General features: G+C 24.7%; 5 protein-coding genes and 1 non-coding gene across 6 annotated transcripts; 4 read left to right on the top strand and 2 right to left on the bottom strand.

Moving 5' to 3' along the window:
* The first annotated feature begins 917 nt into the window (after nt 1-917).
* On the top strand, nt 918-2318 carry LOC122849016 (selenoprotein F-like). Its single transcript, XM_044147539.1, has 3 exons — nt 918-1111; nt 1204-1322; nt 1396-2318. Exons 1-3 carry the CDS (start codon nt 1073-1075, stop codon nt 1694-1696), a joined length of 459 nt encoding a protein of 152 aa, XP_044003474.1. The 5' UTR covers nt 918-1072; the 3' UTR covers nt 1697-2318.
* A 1068-nt stretch (nt 2319-3386) lies between these two features.
* LOC122850745 lies at nt 3387-3493 on the top strand. The gene has a single exon (XR_006373653.1). It is a non-coding gene; the product is annotated as a U6 spliceosomal RNA (small nuclear RNA).
* A 1712-nt stretch (nt 3494-5205) lies between these two features.
* Nucleotides 5206-10884, top strand: LOC122849017 (transferrin-like). Its single transcript, XM_044147540.1, has 12 exons — nt 5206-5583; nt 5680-5782; nt 5870-6003; nt 6075-6202; nt 6288-6432; nt 6495-6646; nt 6721-6842; nt 6909-7060; nt 7133-7367; nt 7429-7864; nt 7934-8089; nt 10127-10884. The coding sequence occupies exons 1-12, from the start codon at nt 5430-5432 to the stop codon at nt 10310-10312; spliced, it is 2103 nt and encodes a 700-aa protein (XP_044003475.1). The 5' UTR covers nt 5206-5429; the 3' UTR covers nt 10313-10884.
* On the bottom strand, nt 8129-9210 carry LOC122849019. Its single transcript, XM_044147542.1, has 2 exons — nt 8488-9210; nt 8129-8410 (listed from the first exon to the last, which is right to left on the bottom strand). Coding segments are annotated over exons 1-2 (549 nt in total). The 5' UTR covers nt 9036-9210; the 3' UTR covers nt 8129-8409.
* On the bottom strand, nt 10530-19883 carry LOC122849481 (cytoplasmic dynein 2 intermediate chain 1-like). The gene is made up of 12 exons (XM_044148182.1): nt 19790-19883; nt 19348-19610; nt 18855-18894; nt 18612-18770; nt 17550-17994; nt 17154-17468; nt 16652-17083; nt 11567-13615; nt 11203-11503; nt 10922-11132; nt 10725-10857; nt 10530-10652 (listed from the first exon to the last, which is right to left on the bottom strand). The coding sequence occupies exons 2-12, from the start codon at nt 19601-19603 to the stop codon at nt 10530-10532; spliced, it is 4464 nt and encodes a 1487-aa protein (XP_044004117.1). The 5' UTR covers nt 19604-19610; nt 19790-19883.
* Nucleotides 13707-16677, top strand: LOC122849018. The gene is made up of 7 exons (XM_044147541.1): nt 13707-14047; nt 14112-14514; nt 14585-14815; nt 14876-15484; nt 15560-15704; nt 15794-16022; nt 16099-16677. The coding sequence occupies exons 1-7, from the start codon at nt 14022-14024 to the stop codon at nt 16322-16324; spliced, it is 1869 nt and encodes a 622-aa protein (XP_044003476.1). The 5' UTR covers nt 13707-14021; the 3' UTR covers nt 16325-16677.
* Nucleotides 19884-19969: the final 86 nt, after the last annotated feature.

A 19969-nucleotide genomic window follows, 5' to 3' on the forward strand; every position in this document is an offset into this window, starting at 1 on the left:
GTAGATATTTTCAATACCTTTAATTTGAGCCTATTTCAAACTCTTTATCTTAAATAGTTTAGAAGATATAAACATTATTTATTTTTTGCGAGTGATTTCAATACGTATGGCTTCTCTTCCGTAAATAACGTAGTAATTCAAGTGATGGATTATTTCGTATTGATAATATTAATAAAATCAATTCTCTTGAATTTAAACTACCACAAATATTATTAGTAATTTATTACCATTAAAAATAATTTAAGAAATAATAAAAATAATGAATTATATGAAAATCAAAAAAGCAATATTTTTATTTTAATTGAAACATTTTTGCAATAGAATCTATTAATTTTGTAAATACGATATTTAATTGGCCAAGAAAATAATAATGTTGAATATTTTTTTTTAACATACAGAAATTTTAGTTTAATATAAAATAATAATTTCAAACAAAGTGGATTTGTTTTACAATGAGCTAGACATAATACTTTTAAATACATAAGTATATAAAAATCACTATTAGATTTTTTCATGTTCTGTTTTAGTCATGAAAAAAAAATATATAACAATCAATTGTAATCACTTTTTGTTTGATAATAGATTTAAATACTAAAAATTTAGTATATTAAATTTCAGTTTAGATATTATATATATGAGGCATGGAGGTGAATGATATGAGGTCTACATGTCAAACTCCATGCAAGAAGACTAGAGAGTCTCAGTTCAGTTGGCAGTGGCACGGATGGGACAAAACAGACAAAAAAAAAAAAAGAATGCAAAAATTGGCAGTACTTACTACTTGGCTGGTAAATGGCATGGTAGAAGCACTACTACCATGGGTAAATGGTAAATATATGGTCTATATGGTCTTGGAATTGGAAGCGTATACCTATAGCTATAGCGTTATCCACCACTGTCCATCACTGTCCATCATGTGCCACGCTGTCAGTTTATCTGAATTTATAATAGACTCCAATCTCCATATGTAAACTAACTTAAACTTGGTAAAGTGCACTTTAAACATTTATCTAATCATTTAACAACAAAACCAAAGTTTTTATCATCTAAAATTGTTTGTTAAATTGTAATTATGCTGAAAGTAATCATCCTTTCTATTTGGATCGTTTCGGTAAGAAATGTTATACCTCTTTGAATTATTACGTTATTTAGTCATTATTTTTTATATTTCATTATTGGTAATTAATTTTGAATATTTTTTAGATGGCTATTGCTGATTCCTCATATCCTGATGAGGAGCTACAGGCAGTGATTTGTCATAAATTTGGTTTTAGTTATTTCACATTGTGTCATGAATGTGACTACTATGAAAGTACGACAAGGTAGTAATTATTATTAACTCAAGCTGTCATATTGTTAAATTTATATTGATAAAAAAAAACTCATTTATTTCAGGTCAGTATGCCGAGGATGCTGCGAAGCTAAAAAAGCTCCAATGGAACCTTATCCGAAAGGTCAATTAGAAATATGTCAGTGTAAATTTGCCAAATATCCTAATATTGTAGCATTTATAAAATCACATGAACGGAGAAGTAGACATCCAAATTTAAGTATTATATACTCAAACATTACTGAACCTCGGTTACATCTGTTTAATAAGAATGGCCAAAAGAAGGAGAGTGGAAACCTTGCTGCACTGTGGGAGGCACACCCAGACCGGATCGATTCAGGCCTTAGTTTTCTTATTGCTCATTAGAAAAATTATTCAAAAATCAATTAAGGTTGCTTACAAGGGACATAGTCGTACTATTATTTAGGCTCGGAGGACTCGTATACCACTACGTTTATTTTGTGGCCCCTCTTTAAAAATTTTGTTACGCTTTTGCCTTAAAAATCGTAGTGTGTGTGTAAACAGATAGGCACCAACACTATTCCAGCAAGCAAAATGGAAATCGTGAGACACTGTATTTTTTTATATACTACCACTACTACAGTGCATCATTGTGTATGTCACGTTGGTGTATAACATCCCGCTCGGCAAGTGAAAAGTAAACAAGGAGAAGAGAGCAGTGTTGCCGGATCGCAATTCTCTCATGTCCTCTCGTTGCGAGAAAGACGAAAATTTAAAAATTTAACATTAAATATCTTTAAAAATCAACGTCAGAAAAAATTCAAATTTTTTTATCGTATTCGTCTTGTCGAGCACTACAATTTGATAGTAATTTGAAAATTTTTTAGTGAAAAACGAACTCGTTAAAAATAAAAATGTACGGTATATCAACTTATAGTCCTATCCTCGCGTATAAAAGTTGTCAACTTTGACATTAATTATCTCAAAAAAACGACGTCAGAAAAAATTGAAAAAAATTGAGAGTATAGATATTTATTTCATTTGAAAAATGAGCCAAAAAAAAAAAAAATTGAGTGACGATTTAATTATTTATAAGCAACCTTAAATAAACACCAAATAAATAAAAACATCAAATAAAATTTCTGGAGTTTATTTAAAATTTATTTATTGATATTTAATGAACATTCATTAAAAGTTTTTTCATCAAATTAAATTCATCAAAAACATTTGACATTAAAATCAACCAGAAAATATTTAATGTAAATAATTTTTTAAATCTTCAATAGTCATGCTGTTTTGTTCCTGATTTACATGTATGAAAAAATATTTTATATTTTTGCAATCATTTGTAACAATTGCTTCATTAGTTTTTTGAAAGATGAGACTTTTTTAAATTTAGATATTCAAGATTTATCAATTTATTTAGATGACCAATGAGATATTTTGGTATTTCATAACAATCATTTATATCCAAGTAAGTAACATTATCTAAATTTTTTATAATATTGGACAACATAAGTTCATCAACATGTGTATTTTTTAAATTTAAATAAAGGTTCTTGCACACTTAATTGATATAAATATACAATGCTTAATCGTCTTATTGCTCATTAGAATTATTATACAAAAATCCATTTAATAAACATCATCGAAAATAAAATTTTCTGCAATTTATCAAGATTTATTTATTGATATTTATTTTACATGTAATATGCTCACAAAAACTAAATTTATTCCAACAAACAAATCTAATTTTTTTTTTGATTTTTTAAAAATAATTTATATTCAATAAAAAAAAAAAAAAAAAAAATGATTGTATAGACTCACAATCGTTACCATTTTACTATTTCTAACGTGTGTATGTTTAATAAAAATGTTACGAAAAAACATCACAGTAGTTATTGAGAATATTTTTATAATATAAATTAAGATGCAATAATTCAACGTTAAAATGTTTTTATAAATAATGAAAAAATTATTGAATTTAGTTAATTAGAATTTGAGATATTGATAAATAAGTGAAAGGATAATTTTTCTCGCATGTGGTCATGTAGCGTTTGGTTTGTATATATACGATTCGAAACTGTCTATCTTCGTACTTGCTTCGGCAGTACATATACTAAAATTGGAACGATACAGAGAAGATTAGCATGGCCCCTGCGCAAGGATGACACGCAAAATCGTGAAGCGTTCCACATTTTTTTGTTATTTTTCATAAATTTTTTTTTTATATATACAGTTTACAACTGTACAACCCAATGATAATGAACCAGTTGCATGAATGAATGTAAAAAGAACAATTAAAAAATGTGATTTGTTTTGTTTAAAATAATTTTTTGTGAGCATATTACATCTTATAAATTAATATCAATAAATAAATGTTTGATAAATTGCGAAAAATTTTAATTAAAATAGTGTTTATTAAATTGATTTTTGTATAATTTTTCTATAGTGAACAATCATAAATCTAAGCATATTATCAATCTCGTCTGCCTCCCAAGTTCCAATGTTTTTAATAATCTCTCTTTGATTTTTTTTATTTATTAGATATAACCGCAAGGTTCAGTAATATTTGAGTATATAACACTTAAAGTTGGATGTTTACTTCTTCGTTCATCAGATTTTATAAAAACTTCCCATTGAGGATACACATATCAAATTTACATTCGCATATTTCTAATTCACCTTTAAATTTTAATATAGCGGGTCCTAATGCGGATATGGCTCACCAATGCAGCAATCTAGGCATAAAGACCTGAAATAAATAAGTTTTTTTTTTTTTTATCAATAAATTTAGCTTTTATAAATTTAACAATATGACAGATTGTTATAATATAATTACTACCTCATATCATTTCCTTCATAGGATATGATACAGCTATAATCTGATTATTTTTTTATCATTTTTTTGTTTATATATTTAACAACAAATTCTTCACTTTGTAAATACAAAAATTACATATCAATGGTGGTGGTGATACAATATTATGACTTATATTTTTATTAATATATAATTCAATCATATCTATTAAACCACTACATATCCTCATATTTTTCGACTAATAATAAATTGTATTGTGTAAATTGATGTTACAAATTTTACAAAACTTTGACATTTTCTAGCTATATAACTACTTGCCAAATATTCTTAAAATTTAATTTATATTTTGTCACGATCAACAAACAACATAAGTATTATATTAAATTAAATTATAAATTAATTAAATAGTATTAAAAAAACCAACAAAAAAAATGGGAAAATGAATAAAAAAAACTATAGAAATAAGAGTTTACATTCGAAAAATAAAAGAGAAATTTTTTTCCAAAAAGATCTGAGGAAAATTCAAAAAAATTCCAGAAGTCTCAATTGTGTACAAAATTCGGAGAAATCCGGAGACGATCCGGAGAAAATCGGGAGAGATTATTTCTACCAGAGTAATAACAACAATAATAAATTTAAAAAAAAAAATGATTTTTTTTATATTTATTATTAATAAATTATTTTTTTATCTGCAGGATATAATAGTTAATAAATTATTAACTATTATATCCTGCAGATAAAAAAATAATTTCTCCGATTCGGAAAATCTATAGGTTTAAATTATAAAAAATTATTTTAAGTAATTATATTCAAATAAAAATTAATTGTCTGATTAAAATTGATTCTTTATTTTTATTCTATAAAAATTTTTATCACTAACATTGATGACGTGTATGATTTTGATAATTTTTATTTATTTGTAAACTCTTGTTTAAATAATAAGAATATAAAATTGATAAAATTCTAAGCAGAATTTTTTTTTTCTCTCTCTAGTCTGCTCCAGTCTCCTACTCTCCTCTTTTAATATCATATTCATTCAGATGGAGGGGACCGGTTTATTTTTTTTTATTTATTTTTTTCACCAATGATATTTTATTGCGTATGTATTTTTTTTTTTTGCATACATTTTATTCTTTTTTAATTATCAAAAAGTAAACACATACTTGTTAATCTTGTTATAATAAATTAACACAAAGCACAAAAACTTTCTTAAAATATATCAAGTTAGATAAGTTCATTTGAATTTTAATGTTTTTTACAAGAACAAGGCGACCAAGAGTGTATTATATTTGTAGAAATTGAATATAAAAAACAAATATGCCTATTAAGTTGAGGTTAAGTTCAATGAACTTGATATCAACATGTCGATTTTTATGGATTATCAATCAATATTTATCGATGATCATAATATTTTCATCAATATCTGTCACTAGTTTGTCAACATTCATAAGTGATCAGCCAAAAAACAATTGCAAGTATTTTATTTATTGTTACTTTACATTTCCCGCCAATAAAATCTTTTGTTTTTCATATTACTTAATTATTGTTTTTATCATTTTTATTACAGTGACATTATGTATTGTTGGAAGTCCAAATTCTAATGACAATATTAAAAAATATTGTCCAAACATGTATGAAGGCCATATCAACTGTAAAATTGTTAAAGACAGGTATTTAATTATTAATTTTATTTGTTATATTTATTTATTTATATTTAAAAATATATATAATTATTTTTTGTTGTTTTAATTTAACAGAAGTGACTGTATAAGACAGTTGATTGCTGGTGTTGCTGATTTTACAGTTTTAGAAGCTGAAGATTTATCAGTTACTCAAAAATTTGCTGAAGGAAATGTTTTTGTTACACATGAATTACGAGTTTTTGCTGAGAGTAAGTAACTATTTATTTAACTTTAATTTATATATAATATTTATTTAATTAATTTATTATTATTTATTAAGAACCAGCAAGTGTTGACATGGTAGTATTGGTAAATGGAAATATTAATAGTATTGCTGATATAAAAGGTAAAAACTTTTGTCATCCAGGATTTGATGCAAATGAAAATTGGACTCCACTTTTTTCTGATGTTAGTCAATCAAGCTATTAATGATAATTTAATTGTTACAAATTAATTTACAATATTTATATTAATTTATTTTTTATTCAAACAGTATTTTCAAGAACAAATTGTACCCACCAAGTGTAAACCAGGTATGACACTGTTGGAAACTAAAATAGCAGCTATATCAAATTATTTTAATGCAGCATGTTTTGCTGGTAAATGGACCAGTGATAAAATTTTTGATGAAAAATTGAGTAAGTTTAAATAACAATTTAAAAAAAAAAAGCCAAATGTTTAATTGTTTATAATTTTATAGAAGCTAAATACAGCAACTTGTGTGAACTCTGTGAATCTGGATGTGGCATTGGTGATATGTATCATGGACGTACTGGTGCATTAGTCTGTTTGACTGAAAACATTGGTGACATTGCCTGGGTCAGACTTGATGATGCATTTCGTCATTTCAAAGTAATTTTCATTCAATTTATCTAAATTTTAATAACACTAGTTTAACAATAATTAATTCTACAATATTTTTACAGACTGATAATACAAACAGAACACTGTACAAATATCTGTGCTCTGATGGATCAATGAGAGAAGTTGATGGTGGTGTACCATGCGTATGGATATCAAAACCATCACCAGTCATTGCAGCAAGAAAGTAATTAAAATTTAGCTAATTAAATTTAATTTACACAATGCTTGTATGAATAATTTTGTTTATCAGAGAACCAGCTCATGAAATAATGCAATTGATTGAATCAACTAAGAGATGGAGATGCAAATGGCAGCTGGAGTTAATGTCACTATTGGCAAATTATGTTGTCACTCCTTATGGACTTGGTGGACTTAAAACAATCGAGTCATATTTAAACAACTGTAAGTTTTTATCTCAATAAATTAAAACAACATATTTGCAATTTTATTTATTTTCTTTCAATCTTTTTTTAGATGATGAACGTGCATTTCTTTTAGATGATTGTTCATCATCAATAAAATGGTGTATATCATCAAATCTTGAAGAAAAAAAATGCCAATGGCTCAAAGAATATTCGTACTATCATGGTATTAAACCAGGAATTGCTTGTATTCAACAACAAAATAAAAAAAATTCTATTGAAGCTGTTTTAAATAGACAATGTGATGTGTTCGTAGCAAAACCTGAAGATTTACAACCAAAATCCGGGTAATTAATCAAATAAAATTCATATTATATCGTTTATTTATTTAAATTTTCTTTTATACAGTCTCAAACCAATACTGGAAATATTACCTAGCGAAAAAAATTCATATGAATTACGTAAAATTGGAATTGTTGTTATGAAAAATTCTCCATATAAAAAAATTGAAGATTTACGAGGTAAAAAAGCATGCATGACTGGCTATAAAAGCATAGGATGGAATTCTTTTTATGGAGTGATGAGAAATAAAAGTTCTGATAGTTTTTGGAGATGTGAAAGCTCAGAAGCTGTGTATAAATTTTTTGAGACCATTATATTTCCAAAAGGTGAATCGAAATATGATGTTAAAAGTACATATGAATGTTTAACGAGTGGAATAGGTGATGTTGCCATTGTGGATCTTCGTGATATTTTTTATTTGAATAAAGAATATTTAAAAACTATTTGTATTGATGGATCAAATGATCCTCAGTGTATTTTATCATGGACAAGTCTTGGATCGGTTAGTATTAATTAAATTTCGATTTACAAAAAAAATGATATTGTCGTAATTTTATTGTTTGTATTTAAGGTTGTTGTCAATGAACACATGTCAATTGCTAGACGTGAAAATATAAAATTATTATTTGAAGAACTTGATACATGGTTTGGATCAAAAACAATTGGTCAAACACCAGTTATTTCACTTTATGGATCTTTTGATTCAACTGACAGTATTATATTTCCAGTAAGTTTATTTATTATTTTTTATTTAATGCTTCATCAATTGATTCCATTTTAAATTCATCTTTTTTTATACCGGAATATATTTTTTTTTTACAACAATAAAACCAAGGAAATATATTTGAGCGACTATTAATAATTGGTCTTTCACATGGTCCCAAATAAATACAAGATAAATTATTAAATTTATTTGTATATTCACTTATTGTTTGACTTGTTGATGTATATTTATGGGGTTCATCAATTGATTTATTAATTTTTTTTGCCAATGAAAAAAGATATGATACTTCATCATTTCCTGATAATGAACAACATGTTTCATCTTCTAAAAAAATACCACAACCATAAATTATTGTTGAAGCGTTTAATGAAATTTGTGAATCAATTGAAATATTTGGATACCAATTTGTTCTACCACAACTCATATTTTCTTCTAAATCTCTTACAATAACACTCCAACATCCTGATTTGATATTAAAATTATCATCAATGTTATCATTTAAATTTTCATCATCATAATTATTTATTATTTGTAAAACATCTATTTTTCTGTTGTATATATCTTTGGCAAATTTTAGTGAATGATTTTTTATTAATCCAGCTACACAACCAATGTCTCCTTTATCATCAACTAAAATTGTTTCACGCCATGATTCTTTTGATAAATCACTCAACTTTTCAATTTCAAAAATCATTGATTCTACTGTATCAAAAGCTTTTTTTCCTTCAAGTAAATTATTATATTTTTCCATGATAATTTTCTTAATAAATTCTATTGATGTTTTTACATTTTCATTTAAATGTTCATCTGGTAAACCATGAACAATTATTAATGGTTCTAATATTCGTTTTCGTTGATATTTGTTTTTATTATTAATTTTTTTACGTGGTAATTTTTTTTCATATTCTACTAATACTTTGTCAATCCATTCACAATATTCACAATTCATTTTACAAGTAATTTTTTATTGCAAGAAAAATTAATGTAATTAACCCTGTAAAAATACAAAAATTTCATTGACCCGAAGTTGATACTTGAAAGAATTTAAATAATTCAATTGTTAATAGAGTGTGACAAAATATTCTGAACAAAAATAGCCCAATTCAATTTTCCTCATATAAAAAAATAATCATGTTGTAGATATGAGATATTTCAAAATAAAAATGAATGATTGAATAAAAATAATACAAATTAAAAAAGTAAAATTAAATATTTTGGTTAATAGTTTCCTCAAATGAAAAAAAAATCATCATGCAGCTTGTGTTGGTTTAAAAAGCCACGAAATATTTTGAGATTAAAATTAAAAATTATAAAAATAATAATACTCGTGGATGGAATTGTCGGTAGTTTTATCGCGAGTTATCTTGCAGAGAGGTTTGTCATTAATATTCCATTTCCGTTATAAAATTATATTAATCAACATAATTTTGAATGAATAATAAAAGATACCAGGCTAAATATTAAAATAGCCTGAATAAAAATAACTCAATCAAATCATCCAGATGAATTTTCCTTGTGTTGGTACAAAAAATCACGAGATATTTTAAAATTAAAATTGATAATTATAAAAATAATACAAGCATAGTAACAAATAAACCGAATGATAATTATGACTATTTAAAATTTGTCAAAAATAATTATGACAAGAGTATGATCATCTCGATAAATAAATAAATATTACATTTAAAAATTTATTTATTTTTTTAAATTTACTATTATCATATATCTTGGATAAATTGAAAATTAATTTATTTAAAAATCAATTAATTAGTCTCCGTATTGTAATGACTCAATGTTATTATTACTTCAAATTTAATTTTATTAATATTTTACCATTTAAATCATTTATTAAATGTTTATTTATTTTATTTACTTGTTATATATTATTAATCAAATAATTATTATCATGAATCTTTGATAAATTTGTAATTTATTTATTTTTTAACTTGCTGGTGGATAATTTTGTTGGGCATATTTTCGTTTAGGATATTGTAAATTCAAAATAACCAGCCATGTAATCGTGAATAATTTTTTTTTCAGGCCAAATCAGAGAATTTAAAAAGTGACACAAGCTACTTGTCACTTCCACATCATTATCGTGATATTCTAGACGAATTATCAGCTGAAAATGATGATGACGATGCTTGCAGCTCAGCCATTTCAGTGTTTAATAATGTCATTATTCTCATGACAGTTTTAATAATTTCTTTAACAAGATTTTTATAAAAACCTCTTTATTTTAATCAGTGATATACTTAACTCGATGCCAAATGCATTTAACTATTATATTTTAATATATTCAACATATAATTATATATTTTTCTAAGTATCAATTATTACGTGCTTAACTAGAACATTTTACGAAAACTACAACTGTTTTATTTTTATAACTTTTCTCAAGGACGGAATTGTTTCAGCTTAAAAAATTTAATAAATATATATTTTAGTGTACGGATAAATATTTCAACAATATTTCTAATTCAGATGAAATATCATTCTGTTGTTGATGACAATATTGAGATTTAAGTTTATGAATTTCAACTGTGCCATTATCCAATCCAAGTGCCTGAGAAAAAAAAACTTCCATTTATTTTCATTGATACTTAAATAAACGTTAAAATAAAAAATAAATTAATACCATGTATTGATTGGCCATGTCGTATTTATTTCTACATGGTGACAATTGGATACTACTGATGTGCACCAATTTATTTGGTAAAATGGTAGTTATTGGAATAATATCACTCTTTGCCAAATCCCAAAGATAAATTCTGCAAAAAATAAAATAATTTTAATAACAATTAAAACTGTTGTTTATATTTTTTATTAATTTACCTGGATTCATCATCAAGAGCAAATATTGTAAGTGGTCTAGACCTGGACCACTGAATTGTTTTAATTGACGCAGAGCTTTTGTAATTATTTAACTGTAAAATTGGTCGTTCAGTTGTGGTATTATGCAAACGAATTGTACCATCAGTACATCCAACCAAAAAATATGGCTGATCAAAAGGACAATTTTCAATGTAAGTTGTTCCAACAGCTCCTTAAAAAATCAAACATAATAAATATAAAATTTTAAAACAAACTATATTATAAAATACATAAATAATTACCTGAAAAATTACCATTAAATTCTAATGGTTTAAAATTTCTTCCATTTCTATTTGCTTTAATAACTTTACTTGTATTTGTTGCAATATAAAGACTATTTGTATCAATATTATCAATATTAATATCAGTACAATTTAAATAATTTTTATCAATAATTTTTTCATAAGGTAAATTTATAATTTGACTTGGAACTAAACGTATTTTTCCCCACCATGATTGACCCAAATCATGATTAGCATTTCCTTTTAAATTTCTCAATACACTCCATACACGACAATTTCCATTTTCATCAAGACTACAAATCTATAAAATATAAAATTAAGTTAATAATAATATTAAATCTAATTTAGATAATATTTAACAAACCTGAATTGGCATAAATTTTCCCAACGAATCATTTTGATCATTATCAATTTTTGATAATACAACAACCCCAATAATTTTAGATATTTTATCATGTTGATTAAGACAAGCTGTTGTTGAAAATGTTGGACATCTTATGATCCATTCACAGCTATTATTATTGTCAATAATTTTACGATGATAAGTTTCATCTTCACTTAAATCCCACAAACTCAATGAACCATCATCAAGTCCAGCAAATATAATATTAAAATTTGTTGGATGAAAACATGCAGCTGTTATATTACTTGATGAATAAAAAATTTTCATTGGTCTTGATGGTTCATGTATATTCCATTGACAACCAATACAACAATCAGTTATAAAATTTATTTCATTTTTTGATACTTCAACATCTTCATCACTTGGTGCATGAATTGTTAATATTATTTTATTTGTTTTATCTGAATAACGTATCATTGTTATTGGTCTATCAATGAGAAAATTAATTATTGATATATTTAATTTAATACAACTATCACTAAATGGTAATTTTAAATTTTCAATATTATTTATTGTTTTATTTATTTTATGATTTTTTTCTTCTAACAATGCTAATATAACTTTACCAGCATTTTCAAGAAATTCATTTAATTGAAGAACATCATAAAATGGTCTTGTGTATTTATTGTCATTTAAATTATCATCATCTTCATCTTCATCATCATCACAACCAACACCAATAGTTTCTTTTTTAAATTTTTTAATATCTAATTCTGTGTTTAATTTATTTGTACATGTTATTGGATATTGACACCACATGTTACGTTTTTTAATGACGTCAGTTTGTATTTCGATACTCAAACAATCATCATTTGTTTGTGTTGCTATTTGACGAGTATTCATTTTACCATGTAAACTTATAAATTCTTCATAAGCAACTGGTGTTGATTCATATATTGACCATTCAACTGTATCTAATTTTATCATTTGTGATAATTGTTGTCCTCTTGTATATTTTTTTGATAATTTATTATTAATGACACTTTGTTTTTTTATATTTTCATTATTTTTTTGTTCTAATTGAATTGATGATTGAAGCTTTACAAAATCACCAGATCTACCATCTTCAAAACCTTCATCAGCTGATGATAATAATGATCTATTTGATACTTCTTGAATTTTATCATCATTATAAGTATTTAACTTTTTTATTTCAATGTTTGTTTTATCAATATTATTTGATGTTGATGCTTCTAATTTTGCTGCTCTTTTTTTAGCTTCTTGTAATTCATAATTTCCAGAATCAAGCATTTGTTCTTCATCATATTTTCGATTTTGTATTTTATTTTCAATTAATTTTCTTTCATATTTATGTATTTTTGATGATTCAAGTTTAATTGGTTCAAGTTCTACTAATTCTGATGATTCATCAGAATTTTCACTAACTTCTGATGCCTCTGATTCTGTACAATCTTGAAAATCTGATTCATAATCTTCAAAATCATCTTCATAATCATCATCATTTTCTGATGATTGTTTTCTATTTTTAACATGTAAATTTTCATTTATATTTTTATGCAACATTTTTACTTCACTTGGACTTAATGTTCTTGATCTTCTTCTTCTTTCACTTGATGATATTCTTTTTTTAGAGCTAGTACTTTCATTTATCCTCATTGAATCATTAATTTTTTTATCATTTTTAATAACTTTTGTTGTTTTTTTTGGCATGTAAATACTACTAACACCACGTTTATCATTGTCATTTAATTTTTTCGATTTACTATTTGATGTTATTGTTGATGCTCTTGGTGTTGATGTATTTTTTGATGAATCTTTTAATGTTTTTGAACTTGTACCTTGAACAATAACTGATCCTCTAATTTTTTCAATTGAATCATTTTTTGTTAAACTTGTTCTTGATGATAGCTTTATTAAATTTTTATCATTTGTTTTTTTTTTTTCTGTATCTAAATTTTCTTTAGCTAATACTTGACGACTTGATGTTACATTTTTACTTAATTTTTGTTGTTTTTCTTGAGATAATACTCGTTTTTTAACTACATTATTAATTTTTGTGTTATTCATTTTATATTTTTTAATTTAAATAACAAATAATTAATTAGTACACGTATATTTTAATAGAAATTGATTTTTCTTGTCATTGTAAAACAGATGAAAATCGATTTATTTTATAATACTTTATTATAAACTTGACAAATTTGTGTGTGCACTTGGATACACCTGTTATTTTGTTATGACAGTGAAAAAAAAATATATAAATATATCATAATTAGGCATTGCGTTTCGATTCTCGAGTTGATTTGGAATTTCGATGTTTCCATAACAACTTGTAGTAAAAAAAACAGACAACAAAAAGCTTCCACATGCACACACACACACACAAACACATGTCAAATTGAAAATGTAAACAAACGTGTGTGGTACGTTTGAACTGTCATTTACTCAATTAATAATGGATTTACTTGAAGCCATTAATTGGTAAGTCAATAATATAAAACTAGATAAATTATTAAAAATTATAAATATTAAATTATGTTAACAGGCATCCATCTTTAAATGATGTTATTGATGATAAATTTATTGATGATGAGAGGTTAGAAAGACATAGTGCAATGCATCGTACACTCCGAGGAAATTTTTATGATCCACATGCTGATATTGAATATGATTTTTTACATCATGTTACAGCTGATGATATAGCTCATAAAAATACTGAGATGAAAGATAATAAAAAAAAAAATAAATTGATTAAAAAAGAAAATATAGAAGATGTAAAAATTGTTGATGATAAATTTAGAAATTATGTACCTGGAATTGTCAAGTTGGATATTCAATTTCCAGAAAAATCAGCATTAACACAAGAACAACATATATTTTGTCTTAAAATTCTTGATAAAATATCGAAAAATCAAACGTTAGATGTCAAAGAACAAACATTTTATTATGTAAATACTAATTTATTGTATTATCTTTTCTATATTACATTTCAATTTAATTTGTTATAATTATTTACAGAGTCTTCAAGAAACAATAAAAAATGAAAATAATAAATTTCTTGAAATGGCAAAAACAAATTGGAACTCAAAAAATATCAAAATTATTAATGAAGAATTGATAAATCTCAAATGGAAATTTAAAATTGATAATATTAATAAATTACCAAGATATTATAATGAAATTGCAACAATTCCATTCATTTCACAAAATATTATTAGTATTAAATTTGAAAATACTGCATACAAAATGGTAAATTAAATTAACAAAATTAATAAATTAATAAATAATATATTTCTATTTTAATTTTAGGAAAATGAAAAAGTTTTTTTTAAGCTGCCAAATTTAAAAAAACAATTTGCTCTTTTAAATAATACAACAAAATTAAAGAAGCTATATTTCACAAATTTATCATCATCAAATTCATTGTACAATGATGAAAATTGTAAAAAAATTATTGAATCAAATGACGTTGACATTGTGATATCAACATCTGGTTTAAAATGTTTAGTTAATAATCTTCATCAAGATCATAAAAATAGCTGGATGTTACCAGCACAAGTGATCAATATAAATAATAAAAATATTGTATTTATTGATAAATCATTGCCACCAACATCTGCAAACGTTTTGGAAAAAAATTCCTGGATGTTTAAATATATTGTTAAATCAAATCTTCGTGTTGATGAACATGAACCACTATGTTTCTCATATTCAAATCGTCCATACACTGATATTGATGCACCTGAAGAAATTGATGAAGTTAAAGATGAAAAAATTGATAAATCAAAATATCAAAATAATTATTCATATAATATTTATAAAATTGGAGCTTGTGGATTAAATAAAAATGAATTGATGAAAAATAAAGTTGAAAAAGATTATAAAATATTAGTTAGAACAAAAAGTGATGATGTCAAGGTATATTAATATTTTTTTAAATGTTTAATTTACATTTGAGCGTTGTTATTAATATATTTTTGTTGATTTTTATAGACTGATGAAGGATGCATCAAAGATGTTACAGTTGTACCAAAATTAGAGCATCAATTGGCTCTTGGTGCTGAAGCAGTAAGCCTAGAAGAAATATCAAAACAATGGGCATCAATTGTATTTAAACCCGATGGAAAATTAGTCCGAGGTATGTTAAAAAAAAACCATATAATAAAATTCAACATTTATTTATTTATCTTGGACATTTAAATTAACAATAATTGTTTTTTTTTCTAGTGAGAATTAATTCAACAAATTCCCATATTATTCAGTATGAATGGCAATCAATTTTATCTTTGAATAAAGACATGCAAAGGCTTTATAAAATAACTGGAGAACCAGCACTGAAAATAATATATAATGTTGCTTCAGAAATGACAAAAATGAAACCAGGAAAATATTTATTAAGACATACACCTAGAAGCGGAGCATTTATAAGTGTTTATAGAGAAGCAGAATCATCTGGGTAATGAAAAATTTATAAAAAAAATAAATACTGACATTAAATTATTGAATACTAATTAACAATATGTTTATTTTAGTAAAAACACACTGGATATACAGAGTTTATTTGATGAATTTTGTACAATACCACAATCACTTTGGCCTCCAATTGATACCTGTTTAACAACACCAGCACTTGTTAGTTATCAACGAATGCCAGCAATGTTTCATCCATTAAAATTTGCCAATAGAAATAATCAAAGTCCTAGAAAAAGAGGTAGACCTGTTGGATCAACAAAAATGAAAAAAAAATTAAGTAACTAATACAATTAGATTAAACAAAATTTTCAATTAAAAATACGTTTATTTATTTTATTTTTTAATGAGTAATTAACAACTTAATAATATGATAATATTAGAATTTTTTAAAATAAAGAAATTGATGAAATTTGTAATAATTATATATATTATTTTATACGCTAGTTGATTGACATGAAATATTAATTAATGACGCAATAAAAGTCGACAATATTTCGATTAAAAATTTACTCGCGTTACAAATGCGACATTCGAAATAACAAGGACATTTTCAATGTCAAATTAGACTAGAACAATTTATAAATGTAAAAATATTCTAATAATAGATTATGGTAAATGTTTTTTATGATCATCAATGATAATTTCCTTTGAATCAATTATTTTATCAACATCGCCTCCAAGCTCAGCTTGAATTTGTTCAAGACTTTTACCATTTGTTTCAGGAAGTAAAAAATGAGTAAATAATATACTAATAAAACAAAATACAGCAAATACCCAAAATGCAGTATACATTCCAAATTTATCAGCAAAATTATTAAAATATTTTGTAAGAAGAAATGCTAATGTCCAACTTATAAACGTAGAAATACCAGCAGCTTTTGACTTGACATTTGATGCAAACATTTCACCCATAACTGTCCAGGGCAATGGACCCCATCCAAAGCTATATGACACAATGAAGGTCATGAGTGAGGCCACCGGAAGCCAGCTAATTTTACTAACATCACCAAACTCTAATAAATAAAAATACGATCCAAGTGCAATCTAAAAATAAAAAGAAACAAAAACACTTAATTATTTATAATAAAAATTTTATAAATTATGTTTTTTTTACCAAGGATATGGTTTGTCCAATTGCTGATATAATTAATAATATTTTTCTTCCCCATTTATCAACAATAAATGGTGTAACACATGATGGTAAAAATGAAAAAAAACCAACAATTATTGTTGAAACAGCAGATGATAAACTTTCACTTGTTCCAGCACTGTCAAATATTTTTTGTGAATAAAAAATAACAATATTTATACCAGTAAATTGTTGAAATACTAATAAACAATTTGTAAATAATAATGCCTTGAAATTGACATTAACAAAAAATAGATCCATTATTGTAGCTTCACATTTGTATGCTTCTTCAATTGTTTTCTGAATAATAAATATTATTAATATAATAATATAAATTCAAGTCATGATTTATATCAATACAACACAAAGGGTGTTACGAACCTGAATATATCGTGCTTCTACCTTGACTGAATTTATACTTTTACCACGTAGCTTAGCAAGTGATGATATTGCTTCATGATTTCTTCCTTTTGCTGATAGATAATATGGTGATTCCGGCATGTAAGAAAATACACCGAAAAATATTACTGGTAAACATGAACATATTATCCAAAATATTGTGTAGGATACATAAGGACCAACACAATAAGCTAGCAATAATCCAAATGAAATAAATGGCTGTAACAATGAACCTAATAATCCTCTTATTTCAGTTTCAGCTATTTCACCGCAATACATTGGTAATGTTGTAAATGGTATTGCTATTGCTATTCCTGATATAAATCTTGCAATATACAGCATCTCAACAGTTTTAGCTGTAGCAATAAAAATCCAACTTATTGTAAAAAAAATTGCACTGGACAGCAACGTATGTTTTCTTCCATATCTAGAATGATTTTTTATTTCATTTTATCAACACAAAAATATACAAGTTGAAAAATAAATAAATTACAAATTTATCAAAGATTCATGATAATAATTATTTGATTGATAATATAAAACAAATAAATAAAATAAATAAACATTTAATAAATGATTTAAATGGTAAAATATTAATAAAATTAAATTTGAAATAATAATAACATTGAGTCATTACAATACGATGACTAATTAATTAATTTTTAAATAAATTAATTTTCAATTTATCCAAGATATATGATAATAGTAAATTTAAAAAAATAAATAAATTTTTAAATGTAATATTTATTTATTTATCGAGATGATCATACTCTTGTCATAATTATTTTTGACATTTTTTAAATAGTCATAATTATCATTCAGTTTATTTGTTACTATGCTTGTATTATTTTTATAATTATCAATTTTAATTTTAAAATATTTCGTGACTTTTTATACCAACACAAGGAAAATTCATCTGAATGATTTGATTGAATTATTTTTATTCAGGCTATTTTAATATTTAGCCTGGTATCTTTTATTATTTATTCAAAATTATGTTGATTAATATAATTTTATAGCGGAAACGGAATTTTAATGACAAACCTTTCAGCAAGATAACTCGCGATGAAACTACCAACAATTGCACCCACGGGTGTCAATGAACCGATCCATGAACTTTCATCTTTCGTTATAGCTACACCCAGTGGATTATCATCAGATATTGGGTCATTTTTTTCAAGTCGAAGTAGCATTGAACTTGTCCTAAATTTCAAAACAAAAGGAAAAAATAGTTTTTTTTTTAAATTCATTTCTTTAATTATCAATCATATTAATCATATTATTTACCATCCAAGCATTGCACCCCCTGCTATAATACAAAGATTTCCTATAAAAAAAAATCAATAAAATCAATAAAGAAATATGTAAGTATGTCATTCTTTTTTTCTTTTTTTTTATCTAATGATATTTGATGATGCTTATCGTAATATTTATAGCAATATCAACTGGTACACTTATTATTCGGTCACATGTATTCAATTTTTTGTCTTTTTTTTAATATCAAAATATCAAAGACGATAACTTATCACATTTTTAAATTTTATCACGACATTGATTTGAAAGGTAGATTAATTTTTTGAATGATTTAAAATTTGTTAGGATACATTTTTTTTTTTTTTTTTTTTTGACACAATATAACAGCTTGATTTGAACTGACAAGTAGAAATAAAATAAATAAAATACTGTAGACATTAATTTTATATTTAAATTTTTTTCATCATCACTATTATTATAATTATCAAGAAAAAAAAAAATAATAAAATAATAATTTTAACAATACCAGAAATTGCTGCTGCATATTGAAGAAATTTTGATCCTTTTTCACTTGATTCTATTTCTGCAGCACATGGTTTTAAATTTTGACTATTATAAATAATTTTATCTTGCATTGTTGATTGATTTTTTTGTATCGTTAAGTTATCACGATTTATTCTATCTGTTTCTTGATTCACTGGGACAGATGTATAGGCGTAATTTTTATACTGTTTCACATCGACAGAATTATTATCCTCTGTCATGTTGATAGTGGGGGACATGTCTTGGCTACAACGTTAGATCAAATATAAAGGATTATTAATTATCATTGGTCAAAAAATTGACTGAAAAATATTTTTTTTTTTTTAAATTTTATAAGAATCAATTGTTACAATAAATTTTACTAATGTTTATAAATTATTGACACAGTTGACATAATGAATTTATATTAATGAAACATTTTTTACCTGATTTGTTCAAGTGATACAAACTAAAGTCCCTTTCTTGAGTCGTCTTCAGATACTACCTATCGCTTCTCAAAATAATCAATTATATATAAATATAAGTAATTGCGATAATTTTTATTTTTTTTATAAAATCATTTATCGTCGATAAATAATAAAATATCTAGGCTATCAAAATAAAGT

Source organism: Aphidius gifuensis, linkage group LG2 (assembly GCF_014905175.1).
Source record: "Aphidius gifuensis isolate YNYX2018 linkage group LG2, ASM1490517v1, whole genome shotgun sequence".
Lineage (NCBI taxonomy): Eukaryota > Metazoa > Arthropoda > Insecta > Hymenoptera > Braconidae > Aphidius > Aphidius gifuensis.